Source organism: Acomys russatus, chromosome 4 (genome assembly GCF_903995435.1).
Source record: "Acomys russatus chromosome 4, mAcoRus1.1, whole genome shotgun sequence".
Classification (NCBI taxonomy): domain Eukaryota; kingdom Metazoa; phylum Chordata; class Mammalia; order Rodentia; family Muridae; genus Acomys; species Acomys russatus.
Genome location: NC_067140.1, coordinates 46,103,084 through 46,123,818, shown reverse-complemented (window position 1 = coordinate 46,123,818; position 20,735 = coordinate 46,103,084). Strand labels below are relative to the sequence as shown.

Below are 20,735 nucleotides of genomic sequence, written 5' to 3'. Positions count from 1 at the left end.
TAAATAAAACATTAATCAAGAAATAATTGTTGCCATCAAACTTTAGTACAAACATAATTTTTGTCCTAAAGCAGTTAGTCTAAGTAGTTTTCCATCACTATATTCTGTACTTTCTCTGTCTTTTCAAAAGTAAGTGTACTTTATACTAACCATGACCGGTATTAGTATAGTGTACTGTAGTATTAGTGTAGTGTACTGTAGTATTAGTATAGTGTACTATAGTATTAGTATAGTGTGCTGTAGTATTAGTGTAGTGTACTATAGTATTAGTGTAGTGTACTGTAGTATTAGTATAGTGTACTATAGTATTAGTATAGTGTGCTGTAGTATTAGTGTAGTGTGCTGTAGTATTAGTATAGTGTGCTGCAGTATTAGTATGGTGTACTATAGTATTAGTATAGTGTACTGTAGTATTAGTATAGTGTACTGTAGTATTCGTATGGTGTACTGTAGTATTAGTATAGTGTACTGTAGTATTAGTGTAGTGTGCTGTAGTATTAGTGTAGTGTGCTGTAGTATTAGTATAGTGTGCTGCAGTATTAGTGTAGTGTGCTGTAGTATTAGTGTAGTGTGCTGTAGTATTAGTGTAGTGTACTGTAGTATTAGTATAGTGTACTGTAGTATTAGTGTAGTGTGCTGCAGTATTAGTGTAGTGTGTATTAGTATAGTGTACTGTAGTATTCGTATGGTGTACTGTAGTATTAGTATGGTGTACTATAGTATTAGTGTAGTGTACTGTAGTATTAGTATAGTGTACTGTAGTATTAGTATAGTGTACTGTAGTATTAGATTGTTTAATTATCATGTAGATTAAAAAGTGGTATGGGCAAACCCACAATCAAACTTTGCTGTAATGGCTGTTGCGCTGACCTGTGTTACACATTGTTATTTTGTGATTTGAAATTTGTAGACTTTACACTATTGCATAGCATATTTCTTACTGTTGTACTGTTTTTTAAACTGAATTACCAAATAGCATTTCCTGAGTAAACTTATCCAAGAAGTCCATCTTAGAAGGAAATGAAATTTGGGCCAAGACAGTTAAAAAGAAAACCTAAAAAATCTTTGGAAATCAATCTGGTGCTTTCTCAGAAAATTGGGAATAATTCTACCTCAAGAATCAGCCATACCACTCCTGGGCATATACCCAAAAGATGCTCCACCATACAACAAGGGCATTTGCACAACTGTGTTCCTGGCAATTTTATTCATAATAGCCAGAATCTGGAAACAACCCAGATGTCCCTCAACTGAAAGTGTATAAACTGTGTACATTTACACCATGCAGTACTGATCTACTACTCAACTTTTTTTTCTTAATTTTTTATTAATTTATTCTTGTTACATCTCAATGGTTATCCCATCCCTTGTATTCTCCTATTCTTCCCTTCCTCCCATTTTCCCCTTACTCCCCTCCCCTATGACTGTTCCTGATGAGGATTTCCTCCCCCTGTATATGCTCATAGGGTATCAAGTCTCTTCTTGGTTACCTGCTGTCCTTCCTCTGAGTGCCACCAGGGCTCTCCCTCCAGGGGATATGGTCTAATATGAGGCACCAGAGTATATGAGAAAGTCATACCCCACTCTCCACTCAACTGTGGAGAATGTTCTGTCCATTCCTAGATCTGGGTAGGGATTTAAAGTTTACCGCCTGTATTGTCCTTGGCTGGTGCCTTAGTTTGAGCGGGACCCCTGGGCCCAAATCTTCCTATCATTATGTTCTACTTGTAGGTTTCTAGGACCCTCTGGATCCTTCTACTTTGTTATTCTCCCATGCTTCTCTCATCCAAAGTCCTAATAGGGTGTCCTCCTAGTACAGCCACTTTGGAAACCTATCTGGTGCTATCTCGGAAAACTGGGAATAGGGCTTCCTCAAGACCCAGCTATTCCACTCCTTGGAATATACCCAGGAGATGCTCCAGCATGTTCATAGCAGCCTTATTCATAATAGTCAGAACATGGAAACAGCCTAAGTGTCCATCAGTAGAAGAATGGATAAAGAAACTGTGGTACATATACAGTATGGAATACTACTCAGTTATTAAAAACAAGGAATTCCCGAAATTAGTGGACAAATGGATTGAGATAGAAATGATCATAATGAGTGAGTTAACCCAGAAGCAGAAAGACTCAAATGGTATATACTCACTTATATCTGCATAGTAGCCCAAGGGGTATGTCCCATGAAAGCCTTCACTTACTCAACTTTTAAAAACAAGGAAATCTTGAAATTGGCAGACAAATGGATGGAACTAGAAAAGACCATCCTGGGTGAGGTAGCACAGACCCAGAAAGACACCCATGGCATATACTCACTTATAAGCACATATAAGCCACATAATGCAAGATAATCACACTACCATACAGAGACTGATGTGCCAACCAAGGACTGTGTGTGATGTGGACCTAGACCCTCTGCTCAGATGCAGTAGATAGGCAGCACAGTTTCGTTGTGGATTCCACAATATGGGGAGTAGGGACTACTTCTGGCATGAACTCTGGCCTCCCCACATTGATCACTTCCTCCTGGTGAGGTGGCCTTGCCAGGCCACAGAGGAAGAGGATGCAGGTAGTACAGATGAGATTTGATAGGCTAAGGCAAGATGTCAGGGGAAGAGTCCTGTCCTTTATGAGGACTAGAGAGAGAAGGGAAGGTGGTATCAAGAGGTGATGAGGGAGGGGACTACAATTAGGATGTAATGTGAACAAAATTTAAAAATTTAAACAAAAAAGAAAACAGAAAATTTAGCTCAGTGGTTAAGAATTCTTGCTACTCCTGCTGAGGACCTAGTTCAGCTCCCAGCACCCATGTCAGGTGGCTAACGATTGCCTGTAACTGCAGCTCCTTATGATCCAACACACTCTTCTGGCCTCTGTAGGCACCTGCACACATGGCGTACACTGACACAGACATATACACACATGCATTAACCTTTAGCTTGTCTTAGTCAGTAGGACTAAGTAGAAAGGAAGGATGCTCCAAAACCAGCTGACCCAGACCAAGCACTAATTAAATGATGGTAATAATAGTGATAGGTCATACTAATGCTTATTGAACAAATACTGGGAACTATCTAAAATAATTTTTATAAATAAGGTCTTGGATCCTTACAATAGCCCACAACCTCTGTGTTGTTCCCATTTGCAAACCTCAGGTGCCCCTAGTGAGATCATGTTGTCATCAGAATTAACCTGGTAGGAGTTGGAGATTAGATGAGACTTTGAAGAAGTTTTAAAAAGAACCTTACTGAGTAAAGCCAATTTTACCCAGAATCATTCTGTTTCACAGATTTTAATTAACAGTTTGAAATTTGTAATATTACTTGAATTTCAGACTGGTGAAAATTGAACACTGTATTAAAGGATCCCAGGCGAAAGGACACGAGTTGCGTCACAGAGACTTATTAAATGTGATGGAAACTCAACAGATGAATGCCGGCAAACAGGTGTAAGAACTCAATTAATTTTTAAACCCTACGACTCGGGAGGATTGCAATGCATTGTGTTGACAGCCTCAGCACGTTGCTAATTTCATCCACGAGCTTAAAACTCTCAATACATTTGAGGATGTAAATGAATTAAAATTTAAAAAGTGTAAATAGTACTAGTGTGTCCTAAAACTAAAAATATTAATTTCTTTGTAGGACTTGAAATGATTTATCAAGTGAGAAGATGACACTTTTTATTACTGAAATCAAACAGATTGAGTCCCATTATTATATGTAATATAGACAGTTGTTACTAAGCACAATTTTTCCTTTAATGTAGAATACTTTGTGAGTCAGAAGAAAATTGACAGTTCACTAACAATTTCCAGCTTCGTTAGTGACATGTGAAGGAAATTTGCAATCCACGCAGTGGTGGTATTAAGTAGTTTGGAAATGCTGATGCCTTTTTCGATGGCATAATTGAATGGTAAATTAGGAACTAAAAGTTGCACTAACAGTTTGCTTTCACAGGAAAATCACCTTATTTGGGGTTCTGGGACCATCTGAGAATGTGATGAAGACAAGGGACTATTTCCACGCAATCCTGGACACATGAACAACCTTAGAAAGAGATGAGTTGCAGAAATTACATTCAAAGTACCACTTCCTGTACATCCCTATCTCTGACTCAGATGGGTTTTCTTCTTTGTTGCCTGACACCCCCAGTCTCTCCCTATACTAGGGACTAGGAAATAAGAATTAGTTCCTGGGCTTTCTACAACCTTGTGTGAGCTGAAACATGTACTGCAGAGTACTAAGTTGAAATGTGTGTTGAAAAAAACAGAACATCTTGGTGAGTATTGAAGGTAAAGTAGATGGTAACTAGTAAGAAGAAAAAAAGGGCAGTGTTGGCGAAGGAAAGGGTGTGCAGAGGCTGGAAAAGACAGCTAGACACCCCACGCTCTCACTGTTACAATCATGTGGTTATCGTAAATGTGTAGCAACAAATGCTTGAAAAATATTTTACTTTCTCTGTCAAGATTTCCGAAGTAGCTTTAAAGAAAATAAAAGGAGCTGGGCATAATTACTCAAGATTTTTGCCAGAAAACTCTTTATTCACTTTGTATCTAAGCTTAATTTCTCCCTACATTTGCTTAGCTGGAGCATATTTAGCAAATCTTTTAAAAACATAAATACAACTGTAGAGTTCATTCTTCCTAACAAGTAAATTTGGTACATCTTGACTCTTAATCAAATCCATGTAATCTGCACCTACCCAAAAGTCTAGATAAGGGCTCCAGTCACAACTGTTGCTTTTATATACTTCCCAGTATCAAGAAAGCAGATGACAAGGGGAGACAAATGTGCAGTCTAATAACCTGAGCGAACAATAGGTTATTTTCAATAGAGTGAGGAGGACAAAAGCCGAAGATATTCATTTCCATTCCCAGGTTGTGAGACCAGGGTGGTTACTGCTTTCACCAGATGCACAGTCTTTAAGGCTCACAATGCACATTTACCCCAGGGACATGCAGAGAGAAAGCCAAACTCTTGCAACTTGATGCAAAGAGGTTTGGAGTCCATTAAGACATCTCTCAGTAACAAGGTATTCAGGGTTAGAGTAAAGATTCTATGCTTGTTTTCTCCCAGAAAATGAAGATTGTTACATAAAACACCTGACATGGAATCAGAGCCTATGTAGACCACTTTGAACCTGTTGCTATCAGTTTAGCTTCCTTTCCTGCTAATCAGGAAAAAGGAGATAAAGAGGCTTGCTGGAAATACAATCTTAAAATTCTGCCCTATCTTGAGCACATTTAAGCCCAAGATCGTCCTAAAGACACAGAATTATATGCAAACAAATAGGAATAAGTTAACAACAGCAACAAATAGCAGTGATGTAAATATCCCTTAGTAAATGTCCAATAAACAGCTCAGAAGTCTTAATTTTTTTCTAGAGCAATTATATACAATATGTATTACCCACAGACAGATTCCAGGTGTTTAAAGGTTCTGCATTTCATCCACATACAATGCCTGCAAATTTTGGAGGCAACCTTTTCTTTTTGTTTTGTTTTGTTTTGTTTTTAGCTTTAATTGCATATAAGAATCTTTGCTTTCTACCTCTCATAATTTGGATAAGGATTTACTGACATAATCAAAGTACATAAACATGATTAAGAGAAAATCTGTTTTCAGCATTCCCCTAAGTGTGTTACCTGTAAAAATAAATTATATTGAGTAATTGGTTGTTGAAATTAAAACTAGCTGGAGAGATGGCTCAGTGCTTGCCATGCAAAGCAAGGACTGGAGTTTGGATCTCCAGCATCCACAAAGAGCCAGGTGTGTGCTGACTGGAGGAAGAGACCAATACTCTGCGCCAAGATGGCTTGCTGGGCTGGTCTAAATTGGTAAGCTTCATGTTCAGCACAAGACCCTGCCATAATTTATAATGTGGAAATCCACTGAGGAAGATACTTAATGCCAGCTCCTCCACATAGTACGTGCACATACATGTGCACGCGCACATGCACACACACACAGAGGCTTTCACATAAGTGTAAACACATATATAGACCACACACATAACCAAACAAAAACTTGAGAAACACTTTAGTTATATTTAAGACTTTACCATGGACAATGTGGCTTTGAATGGAGGGAACACAGCGTGCTGCACTTTTTATACTTACTTGACAGAAAGGTTCTGTTGTTTGGTTAGGATTTTAAGGTGTTTTGTTTCACTAGCAGTTTCCTGGAAATATCAAGTTAGAAAATGTAGACAGTTGAGTGTCTTCTTTCTCTTTTTGCTTCTATATTTCTGTGTACCGTGTCTTTGTTATCCATCACCATAACATCTGCTTGTCATTCTTACTAAAGGGTTTGAATTTCGTGAGATCAATGATGACATACTTTCAAGTGTTTTCATCTTAGTATTTAGCCCATCAAGGTTCTAAATATTGGCTAAATGAATGACTGGTTTATTGTTACACACATGCTTTTGTTGGGTTTTTACAGAACACTTCTTGTGACATTCTGGACTATAATTGTTTTAGTCTAGAGCTTTTCTACCAGTAACTTTAGGTTCATTTAAGCTAATCGGCAGACTAAAGACATGGACCAGCAGAGTAAGACTGAAAATAAAGGAGCGGATTAAAACAACTCACAATAGGTGCTGTTGTGGAGCTGTGCTTAAGAAAGAAAGAAAGAAAGATACATGTGTAGAAAGATATCCAGTGAAGCCTATAGCAACAAAAAAGGAAACAAAAAATCCATAATAAAAAAAAAACCAAAACAAAATATCGTACTCTTAAAATGACAGAAGATAAGTTGTATACTTTCTGTTGCAAGAGAAATCAAGAAGTTTAATTATGGAAAATAATCTCTTGGCCAGATGGTTGAAACATGATCTGGATGGTTTATGTTAATGAAGCTCAGGTGCTTTTTCACAGCATCAGTTATTAAATAGTCAACATCAAATGCCAAACACCAATTCTAAATCCTCATACTTTTAATAGGTAAGCACTGCTTGGTTAATTTGGGCTGTACCATTATTTTGTACAGTAGAAACATTTTGTACTTTCTTTTGGATTCTGACCTACTGTCCTATTAGTCCAGAGTAAATGGTTAGCAAATCCTTAGTGATTAATGTACCTCTTCCCTGCCCACTCTGTTTTACAATTTAGAACAGGGAGAAAAAGTAAATGTGGGAATGGTGTCCAAGGAGAACTTTGTCTTTTTTTGTTGCTCTTGTTTTGGATTTTTTGGCTAAACATACACTGAATACTTTTATTCACTGAGTGCTTTTAATATTTTGTGTTCACCATAATCCCATGTTTCAGTGTTTTAAATACGGCATCTTAAAACTGGAAGAGATATTCAGAAGCTAAGTATTCTACATCACACCCATAAGGAAAAAGGCTTCTCTGAGGTTCAGCAGTGCTTCTCCTGCCCAGGGCTGTCTTAAAATAAGTGTGGCCATTCCTATGCTTTTCCTTAGAGAAGATTAATATGTATTTGTGTAAATAATTTATTTACAGGTGCTTGACCATGACTTACATGATGACAGCTATTAAATTTTACTAACAACATGTAAAATATTAACAGAAATACTTATCCTTTAGATTGATAGTTTAATATTGTGATAATATTAATCATGATTCAAATTTCCCTAGACATCCACTGCAGTTCAAATTATACTAACACTTTTGTATATGCTTCATTAATTATTTACTTAATTCGGAATGATAAATGCAAGAAAAATGCCCAACACAACTTTGAAACAAAGGATAATTATGGACCACCCCAAATGACAAAACCTATCATGAGGAAACAATTATCAGTAATTAAAATAGTCTTCTATTTGTAGAATAAAATAGAGACGCATACCAAAAAAATCCAATTGAGAATGTTGGTGCACTTTTAGCTGTATCTTAAAATGTGGTATACTGTCAGAATGGTGTTGTAAATCAATGCAGAAAATGTGTGGTAACACTCATAGTATAATAAAGGCTTATTTTTCAATTCATGTGAATCAAATACTTAGGCATATAAACACAACAAAAAATATAACAAAAAATAAAGCCGATAATGGTGGAGAGAAGTAAGCTTTCCTCATTGTGATATAACCTAAATCAATTTATATATAAGTGGTGAGGGGCTACCGAGGAGATGACTCAGTGGATGAGAGTGCTTGCTGTGAAAGCACGAGAATCTGAAGCGGAACTTCCAACAGCCCCTTGAAAAGCCAGGCCTGCCTAACGTCTCCAGTACTGTGGAGACTGGCGGACCATGGACATTCTCCGGCAGCCAGCCTGGCCCCAAAGTGGGCTGCGGGTTCTGAGACATTGTCTTGAAGCACATAAGGAACAGAGCTTAAAAAGGAAGACATCCACCTGGGCGCGGCGATGGAGGCATGTAATCCCAGCTCTCTGGGAGGCAGAGGCAGGCAGGGCTCTGTGAGTTCAAGGCTAGCCTTGTCTACAAACCCAGTTTAGGACAGCCAAGGCTACAGAGAAACCCTGTCGCATACAAAACAAAACAAAACAAATAAAAAAGAGGAAGACATCCGTGTCCTCCTTTGGCCTTGTCATGTGCATGCCCAGGCACTCATGGCTGCATACACACAATTCGCAACACACAGAATTTTTTTTTCTGGCTTGGGGCTCAGTTCTCATACCATAAAATCCGTAAGTTCTGTACAGCAGAAAATCTATAAAATTGAGGTCATAATCTGAAAAAAAATAATTTATATATGCGAAATCAAGGGTTAATATTGTTATAATATAAATAAGCCTTCCAAATCAATAAAGAAAAAAGCAATGTCACATTAAGAACATGAACATAAGATTTATTCAAGCAATTTACAGCCGGAATCAAATGGCTATTAGATTTGAAAAGATGCCCAAACCTACTAATTGCCAAAGAATGCAAATTAAAACAACAGAACACTATCATTTCCCTACTATTAGACTAGTCAGTGCTGAAGAGTGATCATTCCTTGTACTGGCAAGGATGTGGGGAGATTGCCTCTATAATATGCTATTGATGGAAGTAAATTGGTACTATCTACTTAGAGGGTAAATTTAGACGTATTGATCCAAATTTAAATGGGCATAAATACCCTTTGACCTAAACAATTGCAATTCAATGGGCTTACAAGGTTCTCATACAGGGCTAAATACTTTGCTCAGATTCTCACTAACATTGTTCTTTGTAGAGCTTTTGTGCCTGTATAGAAACCTAAACTGTGCAGTTTACATGTTTGTCACAGACCTTTTATGATAACAAAATAGTAAATCTCATCCTGTTACGGTGGTGATATGAACTTCACTTGTGTAAATGCATCTGCATCTTATTTACAATTGTATTCTCAGCTAATTAGTATGTGCTTATCAATATAAAAACTTGATAAGTGAGAGAACATAATTAATTATAAAGCTTCTATCAGCGCAAGTTTTATTCCAGAGTATGGTGAGTAAGCAAAGCATATGACAGCCTATTTTGCAGATAATTCTCTGTATGCATATATATATATATATACATATATCTGCATAAGTTCATATAGGTATGAATATATATGTCACAAGACACAGGAAGCATGTTTTTTTCTTTGACTCTTCGGAAGAATTCTTAAAGTAATAGATTAACAATTTACTTCATGTACAATAGCATTTCCTTTAGTTTTGAATTTTCTTTTAATCAATGGTTATGTTTAGCAATTTAAGCTGTTTAAAATATTAATGATTTTAATGCATTATTTTTACTTTGCAAAAGGAGTACGTAAACACTATGTTCAACTTACATGTTGACAGTGTGCGCTATAGTATGGGCATGCAAGCTTGCATTTCCTGAAGTGAAAAGTGTCTGCAGGTGCTCCATTAGATGTGCAAATGCTTGATAAATTAAGAACAAGCCCAGTCATTATCCGATATAATTAAATCCATGCAATCATGTGTGCTGAGACAATGAAATTGCTAGCAAATTTGAGGGCTCAGTTGCCCCATTAGCCTCATAATTTAGTGCCACAATAACATTTGACACAGTGGTCTAGCCTTCTATCCTGATTTTGTTTTTTTAATATTTATCATGTTTTCTGTGGCTAAAAAGTTTTGCTTTTCATTTAGTCACTCATTCATATGAAAGAGCCATGCTCTTTATAATTCCCTGAATTATATAAAGAAAATCTTTTTGCGCTAATAGTCCTGGAACTTCATTCATTCATTCATCCTTTTTTCACATTCACTATGTATTCATTCTCTAGTCAATATACGTCTATTGAGTAAACACTTGGCTGCATGCCAAAAATTTTGTATGTACTCACAGGCTCTGTGGCAGCACACGCAGGACTGACACAGGTTCAAGCCATATGGGGACCCAGCACTGAGAGCGAGAAGTGCACGGGGAGTCCACAACAAGATGTTTGCAATTTTTACCCAGTGGCAAAGAGAAAATTGGTTTCCTCTTATGGAGTGTCAATGGGCAGATCAAGCACACTCCAGTGCAGGGCCCATGCTCATGAGTAGTTGACAGACGTAAGATGAAATCCATGTCTTTTGTGGACCTTTAATTTTGTTTTGCTTATGCAATTGTTTGTTTTTATTTTCATTTTTTAAATAAATTTTTGTTTAGATAGATTTGAGAGGGTGGGGAGAGGACAAAAACCATGACGTTGGGTGGGTAGAGAAGTGGAGAGGATCTGGGAGTAGCTGGGGGTAGAGGAAAAGCATGATAAAAATATATGAAAACCTTAAGTTAAAAAATGGCTTTTTTCCTTGACCGAAAAGAAATGTAAAAAGCTCTTTTAAAGTACTGGCGTCTAGATAATGAGCCCCTGAAGCTGATTCAGGAAGTCTAGTTTAGAGCCAGCTATCGCTATTAGAGTGTATGCGGCAGGGCTAGAAATAGAAATCACGCCGTGTGGCAGATCCACGGGAGTGGTTTATTAGAGGGGAGGGATACAGAGACAGTCTCTGGGGACCTGAGGACACATGAGGGAAGAAGGGGCAGGGAATGGGAAGAACTCCCTTTATAAGTCAGCCTAGCATATGCACAGAAGGTGCATACGTGTGGGGGTGGCAGGATCGGAGAACTCCCTTTATAAGTCTACCTAGGGCATGCAAGAAAGTGCACATACATGTGCACACGTGGCTTAGGGGACCTGAATCCTGCTGGCTGCTGGTGACACATTTCAGATGGATGACATGCTTCCTCGTTGGCTTTGGTGTTGCCTGTTTTCCCATGGTCATCAGGGCCTTTTGGGGTGGCTGTATCACCGCCTGTTTACTAACAATCTCCATATTTGTCAGAAGTACTACAGGTAATGGCTATGTCCAAAAGTTAAGAATTGCAGGCTTAAAAAAAAAAAAAATGCTGGTGGGAATGCAAACTAGTACAGCCACTTTGGAAATCTATCTGGTGCTATCTCAGAAAAATGGGAATAGGGCTTCCTCAAGACCCAGCTATTCCACTCCTTGGAATATACCCAGAAGATGCTCCAGCACACAACAAGAAAATTTGCTCAACCATGTTCATAGCAGCCTTATTCATAATAGCCAGAACATGGAAACAGCCTAAGTGTCCCTCAGTAGAAGAGTGGATAAAGAAACTGTGGTACATATACACTGTGGAATACTACTCAGCTATTAAAAACAAGGAATTCCCGAAATTTGTGGATAAATGGATTGAGCTAGAAATGATCATAATGAGTGAGTTAACCCAGAAGCAGAAAGAATCAAATGGTATATACTCACTTATATCTGCATACTAGCCCAAGGGGCATGTCCCACAAAAGCCTTCACTTACCAAAAAACTGGGACAGAGGGAAAGGCATCCTATTGGGACTCTAAATGAGAGACGCATGGGAGAACAGCAAAATAAAAGGATCCAGAGGGTCCTAGAAATCTACAAGTAGAACAATATGATAGGCAGATTTGGGCCCAGGGGTCCCGCTCAAACTAAGGCACCAGCCAAGGACAATACAGGAGGTAAACTTTAAACCCCTTCCCAGATCTAGCCAATGGTCAGAATATTCTCCACAGTTGAGTGGAGAGTGTGATACGACTTTCTCACGTGTTCTGGTGCCCCACATTTGACCATATCCCCTGGAGGGGGAGACCTGGTAGCACTCAGAGGAAGGACAGCAAGTAGCCAAGAAGAGACTTGATACCCTATGAGAATATATAGGGGGACGTAATCCCCCTCAGGAACAGTCATAGGGGAGGGGAATAATGGGAAAATGGGGCAGGGGAGGAATGGGAGGATACAAGGAATGGGATAAACATTGAGATGTAACAAGAATAAATTAATAAAAAAAAAAAAGGAAAAAAAATGCAGGTTTGGAAGACATGGCTGCATCTGCGTCGACAGCTTCTGGGGAAAAGGACTGCTGGTAGACAGTATAAACTCAGGCTTCCACAAATAAGTGGCCTGAGCAACATAGCTTGGGTCATTCCCTCTGAACTTGAAGTATTAGAGTCTGTCTATCTGGAGGAACTATGGATGATGAAAGGACATGGCAGCTCCTCGCCGTGGGAGGTCTTTGTCACTCTACACCCTGCCCCCGCAGAGGTCCAGGAGTCGCAGTTCATCTGCTTCACTTTGGTACTTCAGGTCCCAGTACAGTATCCCCACGAAGTGCCACAGATCTCCATCCATTACCCCCGAGGACTTTCAGATGAGCAGATCCACAAAATGTCACAGGTGCTAGGCCATGGGGCCACTGAGAGAAGGAAATTCTCGTAACAACAATGTGCGCCATGGCCAGTGTGTCGTCTGCCTCCATGGTTTCCAGGAAAAGGAGGCCTGCACCAAAACACCCTGGTACCGCTACTTCCACTGCCACTGCCTTGCTGGGTGCATCCAACACATAAAACAAAAGCTGAAGACATAAGGACAGGAACAGGAGCGACAGCATGCTGTCACCAAACAGAAGGCAGTTGGTGTGCAGTGTCCTGTGTGCAGGGAGCCCCTTGTATATGATATTGCCTCACTGAAAGCAGCCCCTGAACCCCAACAACCCATGGACCTGTACCAACCCAGTGCAGAGAGCTTATGTCAACAGGAAGAGCTCAAGCTGCCGTGTCAGAGGCAGCAGGAGAAGGGTAGCATCCTGGACCTTGAGGGTGAACGGAACCGGTACTTCATTAGCCTTCAGCAGCCTTTTGCTGCTCTTGAACCTGAGTCGGTTGTGTATGTGCCCCCTCCTTTTGGGTGCCTCCCATCGTACGGTCGCAGGAGCCACGGCCAGACCATACAGGCTACAGCATGAATTTCCGGGGTTCACCCAGCCTCTCGGGATGACACCAAGCACCTACTGCCCTTTCTGTAGATACAATCTGCTTCCCCAGCTGCCCCATCAACTTGGCCAACTCCTCTACCCATGGCTACACAGTATGTGTTTGAGAAGACTCCAGGGGCTGGCCCATATCAACAGAGGCTGGGTACAACCCAGAAATCCATGCTAGATCCTCAACGACCTGGCCGTGGCTCCTGGCGACAGTATGATCGGAGGCACCCAAAAGGAGAGAAGTGCTGTGCCCCAAAAGGTACCACTGACATCCACAAACTGCCACCTCCTGAGAGACCGCTCAAGAAGCCTGTGAACTTAAAGGCAGAACTCTGTAACAAAGTGCTCTCAGGTCTTCCTTAGGAGAAGGGGCCTAGTTGTTGGCAGGACTCAGGACTGTGCTCACCAGAAATATTCCAAAAGCCGTACACCAGGTTCTTCCTACTCCCTCCCATCTCAGGGCCAGAGGGCATACCGGTCTGGTACTCACAGGGTAGGAGCAAACAACGAACAACTATTATCGAGATCCTCAGAGACAAAGGGATGAGTTGTGTAAATACGGGGATGGTTGTGAAGAGTTTGCTGTAAATGAACTCTTCCTGGAGGAAGCATGCTTTTCCTACATAGAACTAATATGTATTGTCTTGTGTCATCCAAGTCTGTTAATGGAACTTAAAACCCAAAAGAAGAGACTTTTCTCCCTTTATAAAACCAAATCACCCAAACTGTGATTGAAACCATATTTTCTGTCTTAGCTACTCTACTCCATAATTGAATGAATTAGGTATACTAGACTCTGTGATTAAACTCAGGAAATGGAAAAGCAGACAGACAAATTCTATTTCTGATTTAAAAAATAAAAAATAAAAGTCCCTGGGAAGTTAGGAAGAGGTGAAGGGTTGCAAAACTGAGCTCCTTATCGCCTAATCCAGAGCCTACTTCTGAGAAGGCACTAAATCTGGTATGGTTTTGAATCTCGTTTGCTTAGTGACTTGTAAGTAGGTATTTCTACCTAATCTTTGATACTTATGAGAACTCTGTCCTAGCCTTTTGACCAAAGACTGCAACAGGAAACCCATTTGAAATTTTTCGCAATGACAGCGTAATTACTTGTGTCTGAGCTTAATAATTTAAAAAAACAAAGAAGCCTTGACTTTTGCCCTGATTAATCCTTCATGTCATGTATGATGGGGCTTTTTCTTTTCCTTTTGGTGTGTGTGTTTGTGTGTGTGTGTGTGTGCAAATGCTTGTATGTAGAATCTAAAGATCTATGTTAGGTGTCTTCCTCAGTTGCTTTTTGTGCTTTTTGAGATGGAGTCTCTCAGTGAACCTGAAGCACATCCATTTGGCTAAGCCAACTGGCCACTGAACCCCTGGCATCCAACTGTCTCTAGCCCCAAATTGCTGGGGCAACAGAAAGGCATCACTGTATCAGGCTTTTACTGGACATTGGGTATCTGAATTCAAGTCTTATGCTTGAACAGCAGGCAGTTCATTGACTTAGCCATTTACCCACCCACCCCTTTCATTCTCTTTTAATTTTGTTTATACAATCTGAATTATCTTCCTTTCTTCCCTCCTATGAGCTACAAAAACAAAGCACAGACACTAATGAAAAGAAGCCTTGGAAATTACTTTATCCAAAATAGAGGACAATGAATGACAGACACTCTGAGCAAAACCAAAATGCTTCACAGAGCCCACTGCCTCTTTTTCTCTAAATAGAAGACAGGAAAGAAACTGGACCACATCTAAAATTCCTCTCTAGGAAATCCACTGAGTGTAGTCCACATCAGAATTCCACAAATAGTCCCAAAGCTCTAGAATGAAAACTTAATGAATTAATAATAATTTGTTATTAAGACCTAAAGATAATTGATTTTGTGTTCATTTTCTGTGACTACATTGCCTTGTAAAGAACAAATTGGACCTTATTGATGAAAAGCTCATATGATTATGAGGGTATTGATTTTTCCTCTACAGGTTTCCAAGCAGTGTGGCTATATCTAGTGTGAAGATAGATATATGGTGATGCATTTACATAATTTTACCTTGTGTTACTACTTTGAAAATAAAAATATATTTCTTCAGATTAAAAGAATTGGTCAAGATCCTCATAGCAAACTGACTGTCAGAATTATAAAGTCTGTCTATTCCAAGGACATAGGAAGGTGCCATTTATTTGGAAAATAGAAATACTTCCATACTTTGTAAACCAATACAGTTGTTTATATTAGACTTTCTATGATTACGCCAAACACCACTTGGGTATTCTTAATATTTTGTTATAAATCATTCTTTTATTATTTTCAAAAACATTTATTGACAGTAGCCTAAAAACAGATTTTTCTCTCTGGCTTTCTCTTTTTTTGTGAAATTAGTTAACATTAAGCTTTTTGTTGATCATTCAGTACTATGTGTAAAACTATATCCGGAAATGAGTATTTTAGAAATGATAACTCTGTTATAAAATATCAAGTTGAGTTATCACCATGTATAACCATATTTTAATCTCTACAGATTTTTAAATATAGTGATAAGAAAACAAGAATAAATTAATAAAAATTTAAAAAAAAAAAGAGGGCATCGGGTCACATTATAGATGGTCGTGGGCCACAATGTGGCTGCTGAGAATTGAACTCAGGATCTCTGGAGGAGCAGTCAGTACTTTAACCTCTGAGTCATCTTTACAGACCAAGGTTTTTAATTTTTATAGACTCCCAACTCATCACTCTTTTCCATTTATCATTAATGATTTGTGTATTTTAAGCAACATTTTTGTGTTTTGAGAATTTCATGACATTCTCTTACTTCCCATTCTTTTTTTTTTTATTAATTTATTCTTGTTACATCTCAATGTTTATCCCATCCCTTGTATCCTCCCATTCCTCCCCCCCCCCATTTTCCCATTATTCCCCTCCCCTATGACTGTTCCTGGGGGGGATTACCTCCCCCTGTATATTCTCATAGGGTATCAAGTCTCTTCTTGGCTACCTGCTTGTCTTTCCTCTGAGTGCCACCAGGTCTCCCCCTCCAGGGGACATGGTCAAATGTGAGGCACCAGAGTACGTGAGAAAGTCATATCACACTCTCCACTCAACTGTGGAGAATATTCTGACCATTGGTCAGATCTGGGAAGGGGTTTAAAGTTTACCTCCTGTATTGTCCTTGGCTGGTGCCTTAGTTTGAGCGGGACCCCTAGGCCCAAATCTGCCTATCATATTGTTCTACTTGTAGGTTTCTAGGACCCTCTGTATCCTTTTATTTTGCTATTCTCCCATGCGTCTCTCATTTAGAGTCCCAATAGGATGCCTTTCCCTCTGTCCCAGTTTCCTGGTAAGTGAAGGCTTTCGTGGGACATGCCCCTTGGGCTAGTATGCAGATATAAGTGAGTATATACCATTTGATTCTTTCTGCTTCTGGGTTAACTCACTCATTATGATCATTTCTAGCTCAATCCATTTATCCACAGATTTCGGGAATTCCTTGTTTTTAATAGCTGAGTAGTGTTCCAAAGTGTATATGTACCACAGTTTACATGTTATTGATTCTTTGTGAATTTCACATCATGCACCTCCACAAATTAAAAAAAATATATACAAAATATCTTTGTGAAAGTTGTAGTGTGTTATAGTGTGTACCACCACAGCATACCCTGTTGTCCACACATCTTTACTTGTAAATATTCATTGCAATGAATCATTGGTCTGGTTCAAGGTCTCTGGCTTCTGCTATACCATCAATAATGGATCCTCACCAGGACTTCTCTTTGTTATCCTTTTGTTTTTGTTTTGTGTGTGTTTGTGTGTGTGTGTCATGGAGATCCTGTAGCCTTGGATCTCTAGGATCTGTGTGGTCACATTCTTTAGACGTTCATAGATGAGTTAGATTTTGGAGTGAGCCAACCTAAAGCACTGGATCTGGGCTTGTGTGCCAGCTCTCCAGACCCCAACCACCAGGGTGAGTTCTCCCCAGGACTGCACCACTAGCTCACCAGAGTGCTACAGCTAGTGAGGAGCAGGGCCCCCTCTCCTGCACTCATGCTCACCTGCCCCCTTCTCTCTGGGGCTGTCTTACTGGTGTCTCTGCTACCAGTGTTAGCTCCACTGTGCTGCCCAGAAGAGGTGCAGGGGCCAGCTGTCAAGACTACTGCAGGTGGCAACAGGTAAAGACTGGAGAGCATCACCCCCACACTCATGCTACCTCAGGGCAGACAAGTAGCAAGGCTAACTCTCTTTCACCCAGCCTTCTTCAGTGCCAGCTTCTAGCAGTTCCCACCACTGGTTCTAGGTTAGGTACAGGTTAGGTACAGAGCCAGCTTTCCTGTTGCCTTGATCCCAGGTCCAGCTCCCAACTGCCACAGGTGGCGATGGACAAGGGAACAGTTACTTTCCATTCTTTTCTCTAAGACACTGAGCATTCTTCTCTTTTGCTCCCAAAAAAATCTAATTTCTATTGCATGAAGAGTCTTGGGGAGTGGGTCCTGCCCTGGGCTGTACAAGGGATCATGTCATTATAGAAAACTAAAGCTCACTCTCCCAACAGCTGTTACATGCCAATAGCTCCTTAGCAAGGGGTGGGACTTGATGCTCACCTCCTTTGTGTGAGGATTTTTCTTATTTTGAGCTTACACAGGTCTTAAGCATGCTGTCACAATCACGTGAGTTCATAGACATAACTGCCCTACTGTGTTGGGAAAACAGTTTCTTTGAAGTCATCCACCACCACCACTGGCTCTTCATAATTTTTTGTCCCCTCATCCAGGAAAATATTTGCTTTGAGGAAAGGAGCATGATATATATGTCCTATTTAGAGCTGAGCACTCCTCAGTCTCTTATTCTCTGCACATTAATGCGCTGACTATCTGTTATTTTCTCTGTTGCTTTTATTATTCTTTAGCTGTCTTTAGCTTGTAATAGTTCAGACATGATGCACCTATATGTGGTCTTCTATATTTTATTTGAACCATGTTATATATCTAATTACTATAAATTAATGGTTTTTGAAAAGTTATGAAATATATATTAACATATTCAAAATTTTGTCTACTCCTTCTGTTTCTCTCTGTCTTTGAATACTACTGTTGTTAAGTTATAAAACAGTTATGACATTTGGTTTTAAGCAATGAAGAAAATTTAAAATATGAGGGAAGTATGTATGAATGAAATGTCACAATATCCCAGAAAATTTAGTTCCTTAAGTATGCATATATGCTGCACACCCCGGAATTTTTACATAGCAAATGTTAATGTTACCTGTCTTCTTTCCTTATTCTTACAAAACATCTCTAGGTGCCTTTCCTCCCTCAGCCATCTATGCAAGAAAAGACTTGCTACAAAGATCCACCCACATTGCTACCAAGACTTTCCAAGCCCTTCGCATATTTGTGAACAACGAACTCAATGAACTCTATATCGGACTGAAGACAGCACAGAAATTTCTGAAAACTGGTGGTCGCCTTGTTGCCCTATCCTTCCATTCTTTAGAAGATCGCATTGTCAAACGATTTTTGCTTGGGATAAGCATGACAGAAAGATTTAACCTAAGCATTAGACAGAAGGTGAAGCAAATGTCTCAGCAAGATTCCGATCATGAGGTTGAGGGGAGAAGCTCTGAAAGAGCTCCTCTGATGTGGGAACCCATACACAGGAAGGTGCTTACTCCTGGAGATCGAGATGTCCAAGATAACCCCAGAGGGCGCTCAGCCAAGCTCAGAGCAGCTATCAAATTATGAGGATCTTATTATTTGATCCTCAAATTTTCCCTCAATATTTTTATTTTTTTCTAATTTAAAACCATGTTTCTGAATAGTTTAATGCAATGTAAAGTATGAGGAAGTCTGGAAATTAATGGTATATGGCTTTTTTTCCTCTGAAGAAAATGTAGGAAGTTTTAAGATGACCTAAAAAAAGCCTTACACCCAGGGAGCAGGGAGTGTCAAAAGTGAAAATTATGCATTGATCTATGCATTTTATTTGAATTATAAAATGAAATCTCTTCTTTGATGAGGAAATAGAAAAACTATAACATTATGTTAATCTTAATTGTGAGCTCAAACTGTCCAAGAGAATGATAACCATATCTGTATTCCCTAAATTTCAAATTAAGATAGTCACATTTGCAGTGGATATTCTATGGCTCAAATAATTCATGATGATCATGGAACAATTTATAATTTTTCCTACCATAGCCTTTTCAAATGTAAGCTTTTTATAAATTGTAATTTTCCAACATTATTTAAAATATGCCTTACTGATGATTTTCACTAGGGAAATCATAGCTCATTACTTTAAAGGATTTTTTTGGTATGATCCATGTTTCATGTATTTCAAAGTAAGCATGTGGAATTGTCCTAACAGCCCTCATAGAAAATTTGAGGTACAGAACTTATATTTTCTGTCAATTGTATCTATTGCACTAATGTACAATACCTTAGTAAACAATATAATTTCTTGTTTGCAACTTGTGGTTTTGTTTATTTAATTTTTAAATGTTATGCAAATTAGTAAGTTTCATGGCACTTCCATAAAAATAAAGCATTATGTTAGTTCTTATCAACCTACTGCTCTTGTTCTCCCTTCCCTAATTCCTTCCCCCCTTATTAGTCTCTCCCTCCCCAAAATAGCCTCTTATTCTGCTTCATGTCACAGGTATTCTATTATCCTCTAGATCTCTCTCCCCCCTCTCTTAGCCCTCTTTCTACTTGTGTATTACATATAATTTTCATGTATATATTTATAAGTATATACACACATGAAAGTTTCTCAAATGGAGAAAGAAACCTGCAATATTTGTCCTCCTGAATCTGACTTTTTTTTTTTTTTTTTTTTTTGCTTGACATAATGATAGCCAGGTTCATTTTATTGAAGATAAAGAATCAAGAATAAAGTAATCTTAATATTATTTATGACTGAATATATCCCACTGTTTATATGTGCTATGTTTTATCTATCTGTTCATGTGTTTGTATGTAAGCAGACGTGTGCAAGTGCTCATACACTTGTGTCTATGGTCAGAGGTCAGAGGTCAATGGCAGGTGTCTTCCTCAGTCATTCTTCACCTTATTTATTTGAGATAAGGTCTCTGAATTCACTTACAGCTCACTGGCCAGTTACATTGAATTGCTAGTTAGCTGCAGTGTTTTGTCTATCTCCACCTCTGGCACTAGAGTCACAGTTGCTGCCATTGTGCCCAACTAGTTCACGGAATGATGCTAAGAACTGACAATTAGATTCAATGAAATTAAAATCAATGAAAAGATGCTGTGGATGTGATTAATGAAGAGACAATTCTTAAAAGATGAAGTACAAATGCCCAATTACATATAAGTTGTTAGAGTATTTATTAATCAATAAGGAAATAAAAAATGAAACTGCATGGATAGTCTTTCTTACCCATTCAGAAAAGCAGTCATTAAGAAAACAACAAATTTTGGCAAGGATGCAAATAAAAGGAAACCCTTATACATTCCTAATGAGAGTGTGAATTAGTCTAGTCACTATGGAGATCAATATGAAATT

The 20,735-nt window shown here is 39.0% G+C and overlaps 1 protein-coding gene and 1 pseudogene across 2 annotated transcripts in view; both read left to right on the top strand.

The window, feature by feature from the left end:
* Positions 1-19,703, top strand: part of Mettl15 (methyltransferase like 15) — a 173,338-nt gene extending 153,635 nt beyond the window's left edge. For both annotated transcript variants that reach the window (XM_051144301.1, XM_051144300.1), the window contains exon 6: positions 18,507-19,703. In XM_051144301.1, the coding sequence (XP_051000258.1) occupies positions 18,507-18,949 (443 nt within the window). In that variant the 3' untranslated portion in view covers positions 18,950-19,703. The remainder of the gene's footprint in view (positions 1-18,506) is intronic.
* On the top strand, positions 12,275-13,762 carry LOC127188312 (E3 ubiquitin-protein ligase RNF25-like; annotated as a pseudogene).
* Positions 19,704-20,735: the final 1,032 nt, after the last annotated feature.